Source organism: Meleagris gallopavo, chromosome 7 (assembly GCF_000146605.3).
Source record: "Meleagris gallopavo isolate NT-WF06-2002-E0010 breed Aviagen turkey brand Nicholas breeding stock chromosome 7, Turkey_5.1, whole genome shotgun sequence".
Taxonomy (NCBI): Eukaryota; Metazoa; Chordata; class Aves; order Galliformes; family Phasianidae; genus Meleagris; species Meleagris gallopavo.
In genome coordinates, this window is record NC_015017.2 from 21,329,972 (window position 1) to 21,346,148 (window position 16,177).

Here is a 16,177-nt window from a genome sequence, read left to right on the forward strand (position 1 = left end):
ATACTGCAATTGTAATTTTTGGAAATTGTTGCAATAGCTGGGCTTTGTTATTATTTGATTTGATATCTTATGTCCAGAAGCAACTCCTGAATATGGTCATGACCAAGCTTCATGAAATAGATTATTAAATCTGAATAAACACAGTCTGTAAGGTACGCGTATAACATAGATGTTCGGAAAGACCAGTGGTTTTATTTTTTCTTTTCAAATTCTCTAGAAACCTATATGTTGGTGAAGTCAACATGAAAAACAGATTCTCGTTTAAATAAGAAAAGCAACAAATGTTTTATTGGATGAGTAGTATTAACCAGATTTATAGCTGAACATTGCTTGCATGCAGATATTACAGATGTATCACTTCTAGGTACAAAAAAGCATGGTAGGTTTACAAGTCTTATCTACAAACTCAGAAGTTTCAGGTAAGTAGGAGAAAGTGTTTTCTGAAGGAAATTTAAGCAGTCTAGTAACTTGTAAAGAGGAGGTGTCAACTGTTTATGAGAGGATTCAGAGTTACTTCCATAGAGTTGATGCTGGTTATAGTACTAAATGTTGATTAGAACTCCAGGGACTGAACTCCCACTAGCTGCTGGAACTGGAAACATCATGTAAAACAGCATGTCAGATAAACAGCTCGGGGCATAGGAGAGGAACAGCCAAAAGAACTTTGCATCCCATCCAGCTCCGTATCGTGTCCTGGGATACTTTGCTAGCAGGGCATGTTCCATGCATTTTATGACCTTACAAATATCAGAGTTGCACAGTCTTTTCACTGATGATCTTTGAGCTTTTCTATCTACAAAGAAGAAAACAAACTGGAAGTATTTATGCAACACTCTGTGTGAGAGGATTCTTTTCATTTACAGGTTTTTCTACAACTTCTGTAGATTTATAATAAGGGTTGTCTTAAACTGCTGGCTTAAGTACTGCAAGTGGTATAGCTGCAGCAGAGCAGAGACAAGCAAGTGCTGCAGAATCCAAAGAACCAGGTAAAAAGAAACCTCCCTGGCCCATATTCTGAGCCATAGCTTTTCTACTATACGTGCAGCAGAACTTTTCAGCTATCATTAAGCCATAAATATAGTGCATGATCACAACCCTAACCCTCCTGTGCCCCCTAGATATTCTACCTCTTAAATACATAGGAACTAAGGATGGTAGGGCACCATCACATCACTGATTTCCCAGGGGAACCAATAGAACTGGTCTCATCTACCATACACAGGACGAACATCAATGAGCTCCTAACTAAAGCTTATGAAATCCTGTAAACATTCACAAAATCATAGTGTGGTTGAGGTCAGAAGGGATCTACAGAGTTCATCGTGTCCAAAGCCCTCAAACTGGACTGCTTAAGGCAGGTTGCCCAGAATCATGTCCAGTTGGCTTTTGAAGATCTCCAAGGAGGGAGACTCACAATCAGGGTGACTTGTTCCAGCACTCAGTATTTCCTGATGTTCAGACAGAACCTCTTGTATTCCAATTTGTCCTGCCTTGTCCTGTCACTGGGCACCACTGAAGAGTTAAGCTTCCATTATCTCTTCCATTATCTAAATACCTTTCTGGTATTTAGAATCATCAATGATATCCTCCCCTGAGCCTTCATACATTCCTTTTCCTACTTACATTCAGAAAAGTATTTTTCTCCATAGGAATCTCTGGTCTCATTAGGCAATCTGTTCCAAAGTCTTAAGAGGTCTCTCTCCATGATACATGAATTAACTTTTGCGTTGAAGGTACTGTGCCCAATAATGCTTACTTTCACTCCAAAGTGCTGAATATCTCTCCTAGAAGAAAAAACAACCAAAACAAAAACAACCCAGAAAGCTGTCTCTGAACACCCAATGATGGCATAGCCATTAAACATACTTCAGTTGAAAGTCTGTCGCATTAATTAGTATTTGAGACTTTCTTGTCTTCAAATGTTAGAATAATTTTATGAGATGTTCAAATTAGCATCACAGTGCTGTACCTATCACTGTAAAAGTGCAGAACACAACTAACAATTAAAGCAACATCAGGTAGATTTGCAACTTTTCTGTGTGATCTGTTTTGGACTGGTGTAAAAAGTGGGATACCCACCTCTATCTGTTTAAACTACTCTTATAATAGCACGTCAGCTTCTAGGAGAAACAGATTATTAAGGTGCTTAGTGAAAAGTCAAAGTGAGAAAAAAATTCCAATTGGGTTAGGACTTTATTTTGCACTTTATAGTGAAATGGCTATGGTTAAATGATTAAGTGTTAGTGCAGTAAAGGTCAGTGTGCTTTCTGGTAGTGTGGTTCCCTCTATGAAATTTGAGTTGCAATGCAACATCCTCAGAATGAAAATCATCACTGTTCTATCAGATAGCTTCAGAGACTAAGGCAGCTGGATTCCAAAGCACGTGAAGAAGTTGACCGTGTGTACACTAGCCACTAGTTTTTATTATATTGGAATATATTTTATTGTATTGCAATATATGGAATATATGCTTTTCTGTATAAGCATTCATAATTGTTTGCAGCCAACATTCATGGACCCTGTGAAGACTTGGATTGTTGGTCTGCTGCTCAGCCAACCCAAGGCAGTACATCACAATTAGTGTCAGTGAAGGCTGCTCACTTTAATTTTCTGAGGTTATGAGTACCTTTGATAACCTCATTGCTGTTTGTAATCACCTAGCTCAGACTGCTGTGGAGCATTACTGCAAAATGAAATAGGTTGTAAACTGGTAACAAGGAGATTAATAGTTTGGCATAAGTCCTTCATAATTCTGTTGTGAACATACAGAGTGTTTTACTTGCTGGAAAAGTTTTACATAGATATTTGCATAGACAAATGATGAGTAAGGGGCATTAATGATAAAACTTTGCTCAATGACAGGGAAGAGTACTCTGTTACTGAACCCATGTGAAGATAAGGCTTTCTGCTCACCATTGTTCTGCAGAAATACCGGCATTAAGTTTAATGGTACTGCAGGTCTTGAACCAGTAGTAGGGGAAAGGGAACTGAAATGCCAACTCTGCACAAATACCTTTAGCAGTGCATGTGTTGAGACAAAAAGTCATTTTCTCTAATTGCTGCATGAGCATACTTGGTGAATTAATAGACTTTAGGGTGGAGAATGTAATAATGCTATGATAAGACATTAGTAGGCCAAATGCAAGGTGACTTTAGTTTATAGAGTTGGAATGAACTCCCTAGAAAGGGAGCTGTAAACTGGTGCCAGAGTGACTTTTTCTGGTGTGCTGGTTTCAGAAACTATTTGACAGGGACAATCCATCTGCAGAACTGGAAGAAGGGCAGAAAGCAATTGCTGATCTTTGAGAGCTTAAACTTGAGCTTGACTCATGGCCTTTGAGGTAGAACCAGCAGAAAAGGATATACACTGAAGGCTTAAGTGTCTGAGAATCAGACCCCTGCTGTGATATCAAATGTCTTCTCCAAGGCTTCTCACCTGGCCTTGCCAGATGGAATACACCTAGCACACCTGTGCTTTGATTGTGGCCTCTGAAGAACCTGCAGAAGGGCCTCAGCAGCTCATTAAGAGCTCAGGGATCTGAGCATGCTTATCAGAATCACAACACCAGGCTGCTAATAATTACCTTGATTCCATGCTACTAAATGTATTATAGTTATGCACTGCTGTTTGTCAGGGGCACAATCTACCAAGTGTCAACAACCGTAACTGACGTAATTGTATCTGTACTGCTGTGCTTAAGCTATCATTCTTCTACGTATTGCAGTCAATACAAACCATCTGAAATCACTGTGTATCTATATGCTTCAGATAGGTAGTTTCTTTCCTCCTGGTTAGCAATATTGAATGAGACATAATTTTGTTCATAATTTCCATATTATCAAAAGAGAATTCAGACAGGCTCCAGCTGGAAGTACATGCTTGTACTCTTGTAATCCTTATGAGTCAAATGCAACATGTCTAAGGTCCTCATGCTTCATGTACCTATGTCTGGTAATTTGGTACATACCAAACAGCATGTGAACCTTAAGTACAGTGTGTCCAGGAGGTGTCTGACCTGGCTAGGCTGTACTGTTGATTCCCTTGTATGTATGCAGCAGATTCATGTATTCTGTAGCTGCGTGCCAGCCAGCCATAGGCAAATGTTTCCCAGTGCGGTTTCCTGGTGGCTCTGTTCATAGGACTGGAGATTGAAACCCAAAACAGGTGACCATCACCCTTTTCATTTCCTTTTGCTCCTTAGGCAAAATTAACAGAGACAAAATGGAAGAGGCAAACATACAGGCATCCTTCCCTCAGCACATCTGGAATCTGTTCTTGGATTCATGCATGTATTTCTAACTACTCACCGTAACATGTCAGAGAAAGATTCCATGCCCCATTTGGACAAGTTGTAGCCACCCCCTACAAATGCCATGAAGCCTTTAGCATTGATTAGATTGACTACTCTTCCCTCGGCTTTTTTCAGAAGCGGTAGAAGTTTGAGCGTGATTTCAATCAATCCCAGTAGATTAACGTTCAGAGCTGAGTGGAAGTCGTCAATCCTCAGCCAGTCAGTGGGTACTGCAGATGCTGTTCCTTCAGCAGCATTCACCAAGCCAAAAAGCCCTAGGAAGATTTCAAAATCATTTATTTCTGTATGTGACAATATCTTACCATAGGGTTTCATATGTAGCATTGGGATCCAAACACACTTGGAAAAAGCTTCAGTGGGATGAGGTCTAGAGCTTGCTTATAAGTGTCTACTCTGTACACCTGTGCTGAAGATCCTAGGCAATTATTCTAAAAGAAGATAGGAAAATATTTCAGTTGGAGAAATGGGGTGCGATAGTGTCCTTTATTACTTACTCAGGTTTTGGGGTTCCTAATGTGCACTTATCTTCTTGTGAAAGCTAAGCACTATGTAAAAGCAGAAAGGTTGATTTACCTGAGTTGGGGTCTAAAGGTCTAAACTAAACATAAAGAATTAGTCAATGCTTCTAAAAATGTTAGCTTAACCCTAGTATTGATTATACTGCTTTACTACCTTATAAATTACTTGAAGAGCTTTAGATAAATAGTGACTCTTCTGGAAGGACAGCCTGTGCCTGGAGGTAGAGGCCGAAGGTTCAGCACTGCTTCTGTAAAGAGTTGCTCAGAAGAAGGTGACAGCATCAGGAACATGCTGCTTTCTACAGCCTGGAGGCAGAGGCCTGTGCAGAATCAGCCTCTCTGAGAAGGTAAGCTCTAATAATTATTTTGATTTTGCTCTCATTCTTTGCATTCAAGGATGGTCTGAAACTTTGCATAATGAAGGAAGAAAGTCCCCTCGAGGTAGAAGATATTGTATTTTGCTGTTCTAGATACTAAGTTAATTTGGCAGCCTACTGAATATTTGATATGACTATGTAGTACAGCTGGTAGTTGCAGTGCCTTGATCCCATTTGGCTGCTATTAATAATGCCCAGTCTGAGTGGTTGGCACCAAGAAAGAAACGTGTGTTGTCATAGGTCAATATATTTACCACCCTGTGCTAAAAACAACACTTCAGCGTGCCTTTTTAATTCAACTTACAGGTATCCAAGGACAAACTCTTCTTTGTTCTAGACAAGTGCTTAGAGGTGAATGAGTGATATTAAGTGCTCAGAGTGGTATTAAGAGCTACCTATGTGACAACTCTAAGAAAACTGGCTGAAAAGGCAAGAATTTAGATGTTACAGTCATTACAGTTGTTATTGAGTGCATTACAAAAATCAGACTTGTTCAGCCATGCAAAAACACTCTTCTGACTACTGTAAGAGCCCTGCACCAGCCATTTTTAATTGCCTGGGCTGGCTTTACTGACACGAAAGCTCATTCTGGTACTGGTTAGCACCCTCCCCCTGCTGAGATTTTCCAAATGCACCAAAACACATCAGGGAATGATCTGGTTCGAACAGCTGTATTTCTAGGCAGTCTGCTGGCGAAATTGCCCAAAAGCATTGCTGGAGAAAATCTTTCTGAGCTGAGAAGTGGCAGAACTGAAGAGGGAATATGTTTCATCATAAGAGGAAAAACTCATCTGTAGATAGCAGAGAAGCTCCAGAACTCTTAGCTGGACCAGATTTGGTTGTACTGAATTATTTTTCTGCGAGCTGACCTTTTTATTTACCTTTGCCTGCCGTTTCCTCTGTCACAAATACTACAGCTCTGGAGATGCTGCTGGAGTCAGCCAAGTTCAGATTCACTGTCTTCAGGGAGAGTGAGGAGCAGGACCGTAGTTCTTGGTCTTCTTGTTCAGTGGCACATGCAGCAATGACACAGAATCCCCTTTTGTCAAGCCACTTGGCCAGTGCATTTCCAAGCCTGGTGTCACAGCCTGTTATGAAGACATACTTTCCACTCAGGTTTCTAACTCTGTGACGGTCTCTGATGAGCCAGTAAATGATGAGAGAAAGTATGGAAGCCAGAATCACTATGTGCAGTGAGTCTGAAAATGAGAGCTATTAGGGAATGTATTAGTGATCTGGAAATGCAATGAAGTAAACATGGTTGGCCAATCCCCCAACTTCCTAAGACCCAGTTCCCATGAGGGGCTTTGTTTCTGGTTGCACTCCATCCAACTCACTGTAAGAGAGCATGGGTGGAGCTTTTACACAATGTGATTGGGATCCATGACTAATGCTTGACTTGGCAAAACCTTCTCCTGACCTCCTTTTCAACAGTTTTTCACTGTTTTCAAATTTTCCTTGCCTATCTTCCTAGTCAGCCCCATCTTCTCAGGATATTTCAAACTGAAAGGAATGACTGCATGATTTCTCACAGTAGAGTCTGATGGTGACTTTTTGTAGTATGGAAACTGGCAATTATTTGTGCTAATAATGGAAAGAGAGGGATTTTTCTGGGAAAAATGTCTTTGACTGTCTACATGATGCCACTCAGTCTTCTCTTCTAATATATAGCGTGGAAGCAGAGAGAGCCTAGGAATGACCAGAGAAGTCGAAGCTGTAGTGGTGGGTACTCCAACTAATTTGTTCTATGACTTGTGCTGCATCATAGTAAGCCACTTACTCTCCATTCCTAAGACAAGAAAGACCTTATGGCAATGTCTGAGCTTTTTGACTCCTTCCTCTTTGCCTGTGTAGCACTGATACAGAGTGAACTAAGATGTATTATATGGGAACTTTGTTTGCATCAATAAATGGGAGTGAGTGTTCATGGTGATGTGCTGCTCTCAAAAAAAGAACTGAGGGAATACAAAGTTCTCTAATGCAGGGGTGAGGATACTCTTTATTTACTACAAAGATTTTTTTATGAGTGTAGCATGCAGTTCTCGACATCTAAAAGTCCTCACAATTGGTTACTGTCTTTGTATTTTTGCTTTGTGCGATAAAATATTTAATTAAACTCACATTTATAGGAAAGCTGGTCAGCGTTTTCTGGATGTCTTGCTAAGAAGAAACTTTTTTACAAGTACTGAACAGGCACTTAGGCTCTATCTGCCTACATATGGGTCTGGGTGCAGGCAAGTGATTATATTCAAAGAATGAACGTGATTGTATTCAAATAATTAACAGATATGTTAAAATGAAGGAGTTCATTATTTTTAAATCCTGGAAGTACTTGAAGAGAAAGCAGGTCTGTGTTTTTTATGTTCTGTAACTCACAGCTGTCTGAAGTTGGGAGTTCGGCTGATTTTCATGTGAAATCCACCTTAAAACACTAATGGTAAAGGAAGACCTGGTTGCTAGAGTGGTGTTCTTTTTCTTCTGGTGCTTTTGTTCCTACTGAGTTGGTGGAATTATTTGGATTTATTTTTAATCAAGTCATCGTCTAATCAAGTAGGAGTGGACAATGTCTCAGAAACTGATAGTAAGTGAATATTGGACTCATTGAATAATGACATCAGTCACATAGCTGATGTATGATGAATAACAACATTCCGCTTAATGATATTACTTTAAATAGTTGGATGCTTCTGTAGCCATGGATATGGACCTCTGAGCTATGGGTTAACTCTCTCTGATATGAAAATGTTAAGCAAATATTTACAGATAAGAGTTGGCTCCTCCTTCCACTGCAGTGAGTAGGAAGGCTCCCACTGAAGTGTTTGGGTGTTAAATTGGTCTCTGGGCTCTCCCACTTATTTTAGCAGCCCATCTCCCTGTAGCATCAATTCCAGTGAAATTGGCCCTCTAATTCAGGTACTTCTCCAGGATACTTGTGTGGTTTTTTCTTGTTTTCAATTTTTTTGTTTGTGTGTGTTTTTTAAATTAATTTATTTATTTTATTTTTTCCTGTGGATGTGTCTAAAATCTGACAAGGACTGCATCCCTCTTGAATGTGTGGACTTTGGAATCATCTTTGTAAAAATTAACTGAGCTGGAGGCATTTATTTTGTGAGAGGACTTAGAATGTGCTCTGACAAGCACCATTAAAAGAAGGAGCTCAGGTTAATTTAGGATCAGTGCTGTAAAATGAAGTCTGGAAACAAGATACAGCAGCATCTGATCACAGATGCACCCAATCCATTTGCAGTGATGTGCCAGGCAATGACTGCTGGATTAGAATGGGAGCTGGGCTAGAAACAGAGAGAAGTTGCTAGCAGCAGACTTTTGTAACCCCAAGTCAATAAATCAAACAGCTACCCAGCAATCTAGTCTTGTGATGCATCATTTTAGGACTTAATTAATCTTTTTCCCAATATTAAATAAAATGAGCTAATTAAAAAATTAGGGAAAATACTCTCTTAGTTGGAAACAAGAGTAGTAAATTACATCTTCCTTGGCTGCAAATGGGAAATGGTGGGCAAAGAGCTTGCACTGCTGGAAAGCAGGTTTAGTTTGCAACAGGGTCTCTGTGGAGACATCTGGCTAGGCTGTGCTCTTGGCTACACATTGACTCCTTGGGGAGAAATGCATGGAACTGTTCTGGTTAGCATCAGTCCCTAAGTTTTGCTAGCAGCAGCTGGAAGAGAAGAGCTGTAAGACTGAGACAGCAGTGCTGTGTGTGGAACCTCATGGCTCATCTTCCCCATAGGTGCTGGGCTGTGTGCACATCTGCACCAGGTGGCTCCCCATAGGCTCTCAGTGTCCAAAAGCATGTGGACATCTGCTTCTGGGCACCACAGTGGGCTCCTCTCTGCAGGAATATTTTGCTGGAATTTATTCTGCAAGATGATGTCACATCTGCTAAAATGAGTCTGGAGTCAGAATCAGAGGAAATAATTTCAGTTAAGATTTTCTTCAGAGAAAATTGTCTGTTTCTGTGAATGTGCAATGTTGCAAGAAATAATTTTTGTCTGATAATTGTGAAGCACTAAAAAGCTGCTTCTCTGCCAGCAGCACATCAATTTTGAAGTAGCTCTTGCAGTAGCAAAGAGTGTGCTTCTAGGGAAAATGTCAGCATGATATTTCAAGAGTTTTGATATAATTCCAGAAATATTGAATTTTTATTACCAGTGTAGCCAGTAAATAGCTAAAGGCAAGTTTTACCTTCTATTAAAATGCTGATATTTGCCTGGCAAATTGAGAACTCTTGGAATAGAGCTTGGCTTTTTGTGCACACACAAGTGCCATTATAAAAGCAATTGGTTTTAAAGAAAAGAAATGTGACTACACTATGAGAGCCCTTCAAGGTCCTCAGATGACTGCAAATGGCAGCATCCCTCTGCTTCTCTGCAGGGGGGAAGCTGAAGCACCCTGCTTCAGGGAGTGTGACTGTTCTGCTCCCACAGCAGGCGATGCTGGCAGTTGTGCCAGAGAACCTCAGGCTGGAGGAGGTTTGGGGTCTGGATGTGCTTTGGATTTCTTCCTCCGGCACTGCACTCACAGTGCAGACCCTGCAGAAGTCAGTGCTCTGCAGTGGGGTGGCCTGGCCCACCATCCACACAGAGGAAGAGCTGGCAAAGGAAATGCAGGGCCTCTGTTCTTCAAGAGCAGCCCTTGTGGAACACATGGGAAAGGTTCAGCTGTCAGGCTGTGCCCTGTTCAGTTCAGTACAGTTCAGTACAAACTTTAATAATCAGTCGCCCTGCCAGTGCTACAAACTGCCTGGTTTTCAATTAACAAACTGAGCATGTACTCAGGCACAAAAGCATCACACCTCCCATTCTTACATGAGCTACTCCTGCGTGTGCAGGGCTTTGTACTTGTGTTTCATGGGAAAGGGCTGCTTTCCTATCAGCTGTGTAAAGAGGACAGTGACAGTTCAGAGGTCAGCAGATAACTTAAAGATCTTCCTTAATCTTTCAGCTTAAAAGAAATACATATCCAAACTCTCTAGCAGGGACGAGAAGTCAGTCTGGTTAAATGAGGGCTGATTTCTCAGCATTAATGTATCTTTGCGTGTAGTGCTGGCAGTTCGGATTTTTTTTACCATGCCAGGGCAAATAAAGCCTTCTAAACCATTAGGTGACCAAACCAGTTCTTAGTAATAAAGGAGTTGAGAAAGATCCCAGATGTTCTAAAGAACATTTCTGAGTTAGCATTTTATTCAGACCCTGCAGGTGCTTAGATAAGCAACAATTGGTTAAAATCCTTACTGGAAAGAGACTGCATGTTCTCTCATCCGTGCACTCAAAACCAAGTGCTTAATTTGTCCTCTTAAACACTCTGCAAATGCATATAATGAATCCTGCACACTGTAATGTTAGACACGATTTCTGCTCTTGTGCTGGTACTCACGTTCTGGGGAGACATCTGCAAGCTCGCCATGTACCTCCAGGTTTTCATGAGTGGCCTTCGCCAGTGTCAGAACGTAGAAACTGCTTGAGACAAATTCATCAGCTTGTGCACCGACACTTGCACAATGATATAGTTTTCACAAAAACCTGTAAATTCAGCGTGATGGTTTTATGGCTGTCAAGCACAGTCCTTCTCCTTGCTATTGATAATGACTTGTGCTGTGGTGCTTCTATCTTAGGGAATTAGTTGTTATTAATCCTCCACCTAAGCTCCATCTCAGCCTACCCTACCTTTGCTGCAAAAGCTTTCCTGGCTATATATAGTCATCTGTAGAGCCTAGGGGACTGCTAAGACTCATTAGAGAGTACTAATCTACTGTGCGTTGTATTGAAACAAGCAGAAATCTTTCCATTGATTTAACTGGGCTTATTTCAGACCTCTCTTTACTCCTGCACATGAATGAGCTGTTATCGATAAGACTTGGTTTTTTTGGAACAAAGCCTGAGGAAAATACAATCTTGTATTTAACAACTCTCAGGAACAAAATTATTTGTTCTAGTCCAAGGGCAGCTTTATGGTAAGTGAAACAAATCAATTGTCTGTGTTTCAAATAAAAGTTCAAATTCTAGAAGCTCTGCTCTACAGTTTTCATGAAAAAAGCCTCTAACATATGACTGCTAAGAATGCTAACATATGACTGGCCCAAAGTCTGCTGGGTGCTTCTGATCCCTCTGCTCTTTGTCTGAATGTGTAAGCAGAGCTCCTTTCCCCCACTCTTCATGCATACAAGTAAATGAGATGTTTGGTTGCAGAGGAGAACATACCACCAGAATGTGGCCATTTGTACAAAGAAAGGTATCTTGGTAGTACATTGAGCAATTGATATTTTTTCTGCATTCCTAATGTAAATAATATATTTACAGCAGGTGTTCCTTGCCTCAAATTATTTTTGAACTTTACTTTAAATGTTAATCGCTGCAGTGCTGTAGTCTTCCAGCAGCTGACAGTAGACCTGTGGTCTGACAAAGGCTGATGTAAGTCAGCCAAACTTCAGTCTCTAAGCCTGATACAGATCAGAGCAGCCACTGCCATTCTATATTTTATTTTTCTATTCAATTTCCGTTGTGTAACCTTGATGGAAAAATATACTTTAACTTCTGGAGACAGAAAGAAACTGTGAGAATGACACCAAGTTCTCTGCTGTGTTCACATCATGAGGGCCTGATGCTGCTGCTTATGCAGGAGCCACAAATTTCAGTCATAGGGACACACTGAGCTCTACCTGGAAAGCTAATGGCTCATGTGGATTGGGTCAAGTGAGCCAGTAACATAACACCCCAGACAGCTATCTCAGCTCTGACTTATGTTGTTTTTCTATTACTTTTCTTGATAGAAAAGCATCTTATTTATTTATTTGCCTCGGTAGGAATAGTTAGTTCAGAGCTATTTACCTCAAATCTGCTCTGGAAAGAATGACTTTTTCAGATAACAGTTACAAATGAAATGACCACACTGAAGCCTAAATATAAGCTGCAGTGAGAAAAACAGAAAAAGTATTTTAAAGGCTTTAAAGAATCTAAATTGAAAATCAGCAATATTTGGATGGCTACTGAGTAGCTTGCTCTTTAGCTTGGTCGTGTTAATGCAAATTCATCAGCAAGGGGAAAATGTTTGTTTTTGTCACTGGCCAATTTGCATGGCAGTAACAAACAACTCCTGAGCATTGTGCAGCTGCAGACTTGAGTTAGACCTCTGCATTCTGTGGCAACTTTGTCATGATGAATCGCAGCAGTACTAGATCATAGCAGGCACTTGTGTCAGGAGCTGAACAAGAAAAGAGCTGCTTTGCACCTCACAGAACACAGGGCCATTATTGTTAAGCTGAAATATACAACCTTCCAGATTTGAAGTCTGAATTAAAAAAAAAAAAAAAATCAACAAAATAGGTAGCTCTTAATTACCTAAACTGCAGGTATTGGATCCCTGTAGTCATATCTATGGTGTACTTTTGTAGCTCTGGATCCTTCTGCAACACAAGGAAGACTTGGGCGTTAGAGATCCTAAGGATTTAGCATGCTGTACTACAAAAAACGAAAAAAAATAATGAAAGAAGTAAGGGTGGTTTTTATTTATTTGTTTTATTATTAATAGTAGCAACTTTTGGAAAAGTAGCTGTATTTCTTACATTTATAGGACACGAGGTGCATTTCAGGTATGGTTTGTACCATGTTATTATAAATGACAGGTCGTGTGGAATCAGCCCTGTATGCAACAGGGAATATATTGACAAAGATTTACTTTCTGTGGGAAACTGCAGGCTTTTCTCTGTTTCTCAGAAGTAAGAAGTCTTGTACATCTGCTGGCATTCTTGAAAGAGGAGTCCAAAACCACTTAGCATCCTGGCCAACTACATAATGGGTACGTGGATGGAGGCTTGTTAGGGCATGCTCCATGCACTCAACAACCAGTGAAACGTCAGTGTTAAGGCAGGCCTTGGAGAGCTTTTCTTTCTTTGCCGCATCTGTAAAACTCAAAAGATCATTCAGTGACAGCCAGGAAAAGTGACTTTTAACTCTCTATCCACACTGATTTGTGAAATTTCACCAAGGAGTTGGTATTTCTTGTTTCTTGATTTAGAAGAATTCATAGTAATTTCTGAAGATCAACTACCCTGTCCATAATGACCTGTGATATAGTTTACCCCAAGAGCAGCTTAGTTACTCTTCACTGTGAAACAGCAATGGCAAAATTGGGTAGGTATTCCCCAAGTAACTAGCAATGATAGTATCTCAGAATAAACCTAACTGTGTTAAGAGGCAAATGGAAATAGAAATGCAGTGGTCCTGAGTCTCTTGTAGTTAGGTAATTGGTTTGCAGAAAGCTGTGAAATACAACTGTAAGAAAGAAACTCGAGGAACAAAAAGCCCAAAGATCAATAGACAAGCAGCTTCTGTTCAAGAAGGTGTCAGCAGGCCTCAGGAACTGTTTGTTAGACAATTTCTGCATGGCATCACTACTGCTGGGGATAGTAGAAGCAAAGGGAAGTTACCCTTATTTGATTACTAAATAAATAATAGTGGCTGAAAAACTCTGCAAGCACATTAGTTACATCATTAGATTAATGTTTTTTTTGCCTTGGAGTTTGCTCAAAAGCTACATGCCAACACAAATAATTAATCTTTAACTGAGATCTGAATAAAGTTTCACTGCACAAGTTTTTGTGTGAATAGCCATATTGTGATGCAGATGCATTTGAAGAGTAACTGTTAACATGCAGTCTTTTTGAAAAGTCATAGTGATTAGAAGATATAAAGTTACTTTGAAGGCTTTCTCAGCAAGAAATACATTGCTTGTTTTAGTAAAATGCCTGGAGATTACTTCACCTTTTTGAAAATACTCCTCTCCATATTGCTTTTTAGTGTCGAGGGAAAGCCGGTTCCATATAATCTCCTTCTCTTTCCGAATCTTTGCTAGATCCGTTAACGGTGTTTTGAACAGCCCAGGTTGAATGCAGGAAACTTTAACTCCAAAAGCTTTCATATCTCTCCTGCAAAGACAGCCCAGCAATTTAATTGCATTAGAAATTCTTCTTGATAAGGTGGGATTTTTTTTCTGTACTGTTATTTCTGTCTTTGACATTGCATATCAATGTATAAGTACTGTGTGGAAAGCACAGGTGTGAACTTTCAGCCTGTTATCCCTAAATGAGAGAGGAATGAACTATATTACCTGCTTCACTGAGTGTGAACATGCATGGACAGTGACTGGCATATTGGATTTCATATCCCAGTTCCCCTTCCAGTAGCTTGTAATCTGTCAGACTTCCCTGTAAGACCATCTGACTGCCTAAATGTAAGTATCCAGAGCCATTTTACATGTCTTAATGAACCCTTCTTGACCTCCATCTGATTCTCCAAACTGATACAGATTCTTCTGGCCACATCTCATAATTGTCAGCTGTGTGTGTGTGTCTTATAAACACTTAGAAATAGGAGATACACTTATAGGAGATCAGGTTTATCCTGCAAAGACATCTCAGTTCCCTTGAGTGGAATCTCCTCTCCAATAAGGCCCCTGTGAGTAACTAAATTATGAGAAGTTACGTATAAATATACAAAAATACCAACTACATCACAATATTACTTTAGGACTCGTTATGTGCCTAACAGGATTTGTATCTTAGATTTCAAAAGTGAAATTTTCTATGCTGAAAAAAAAGGTACTTTCAAGAAGACTTATCCCAAACTGTATAATATTTTTAGCTTTATATCAAGTGTCAGACATGTAAATCAGCTTCTATTCTGCATGTGTAGGCTTTCAGTCATCTGTTAGCCTTAGAAAATAAAGAGTGGTCTTCTTGCAGGTGAGTGTTATACCTTAAACTGTCATTAAATCCTTCTATCCCAAACTTTGAAGGGCAGTAGCCTCCACCACAGAATGCTAGGCGACCTCCAGTACTGGATACATTTACTATCCTTCCCTTTGCTTGTTTTATCAAGGGAAGCATATTTATTGTCACATTTATAAGTCCAATTAAATTAACTTCAATTGGCTCTCTAAAATGCTCAATATCCAACCAGTCTGTAGGAGCAGTTGGCCCCATAATTCCAGCATTATTAACAAGTCCCCAGAGACCTGCAAGGAAAAAAAGAAGAACATTAGAAAGCAATTTTTCACCTAATGAGGTAGATTAATTGAACTGTGTGTGATTTTACAGGAGCAGTGATGGATCAAAATGACAATGAATCTATTCTGACTACTAATTGTTTTTTGTGGGCGGAAAAAAATTCTTTTGGCTGAAAACTTGGCACAGTTTTGAGAAAACACAATTGAAACAAGTTGTAAGTTATTTTACAAAGAGAGGAAAGGTCACATAGAAGTTGGAATTTAGGATTAAGTACTGTGGTATGTCATAATAGCTCAAAGTTAGCAGTATTAGAGTAAACAGTGAGCATATCACACTATTTTGGGGAAAACTCAATTATTTTACCTAGATTTTTTTTTTTAAAGGTCAAATGGCCTGGCGCTTACCTTCTGACTGGACTTCAGCTTTGATCCACGCTGCTGCTTTCTTAATGCTGTTTGAATCTCTCACATCCAGCAGCACTGTCTGAAGCTGATTGGAAGTTGCAGCTTGTAGTTCCTTGGCTCCTGTTTCAGTCAGACAGCTGGCTAGAACACGGAATCCCTTTTTATCAAAAGTCTTTGCTGCCATATTTCCAAATCCTGTGTCACATCCAGTGATGAATATATATTTGCCAGTGAGGTTTGCAACCTTTCTCCCATCTCTTGCCTTCCAGTACCACCACAGAGAGCTGATGCTGAGAAAGAGTAGTATATAGAAAAACATTTTTACTGCAGTCTTCTGGACTCGCTCTTCTGAAAGAAAAAGAAAAGCTGATAGTTTTAAAGGTATAATTGGTTGTTGTTTTTTCTTTTCCTCGAGTTGGATAACTGCAACTGTTCAGAAAAGTGGGCACAACACAGAGAAGTTGCATCTTGTGCTAGAAATACAACTATAAATCCCTGAGCAAAAATGAGATCTTGAGATATGTTGTAAGAGAGTTACACAGCA

General features: G+C 39.9%; 3 protein-coding genes across 11 annotated transcripts in view; 1 reads left to right on the plus strand and 2 right to left on the minus strand.

The window, feature by feature from the left end:
- Positions 1-242: 242 nt before the first annotated feature.
- On the minus strand, positions 243-12,658 carry LOC104911715 (retinol dehydrogenase 7-like). The gene is made up of 6 exons (XM_031554208.1): positions 12,564-12,658; positions 10,603-10,682; positions 6,090-6,420; positions 4,309-4,567; positions 1,624-1,784; positions 243-793 (listed from the first exon to the last, which is right to left on the minus strand). Exons 2-6 carry the CDS (start codon positions 10,648-10,650, stop codon positions 543-545), a joined length of 1,050 nt encoding a protein of 349 aa, XP_031410068.1. The 5' UTR covers positions 10,651-10,682; positions 12,564-12,658; the 3' UTR covers positions 243-542.
- ABCB11 (ATP binding cassette subfamily B member 11) overlaps positions 5,029-16,177 on the plus strand; it is a 62,201-nt gene continuing 51,052 nt past the window's right edge. For all 6 annotated transcript variants that reach the window (XM_010713701.3, XM_010713699.3, XM_010713704.3 and 3 more), the window contains exon 1: positions 5,029-5,178. The gene's annotated coding sequence lies outside the window, so the exon portion shown is untranslated. The remainder of the gene's footprint in view (positions 5,179-16,177) is intronic.
- The window catches only part of LOC100543781 (dehydrogenase/reductase SDR family member 9), a 50,250-nt gene continuing 46,794 nt past the window's right edge, over positions 12,722-16,177 (minus strand). For 3 of the 4 annotated variants that reach the window (XM_031554209.1, XM_010713706.3, XM_019617172.2), the window contains exons 4-7: positions 15,634-15,981; positions 14,979-15,237; positions 13,986-14,149; positions 12,722-13,123 (exon numbers count right to left, since the gene is read on the minus strand). In XM_031554209.1, coding sequence (XP_031410069.1) covers positions 12,897-13,123; positions 13,986-14,149; positions 14,979-15,237; positions 15,634-15,952 — 969 coding nt within the window. In that variant the 5' untranslated portion in view covers positions 15,953-15,981 and the 3' untranslated portion in view covers positions 12,722-12,896. The remainder of the gene's footprint in view (positions 13,124-13,985; positions 14,150-14,978; positions 15,238-15,633; positions 15,982-16,177) is intronic. The other variant, XM_019617173.2, reaches the window with a different exon arrangement.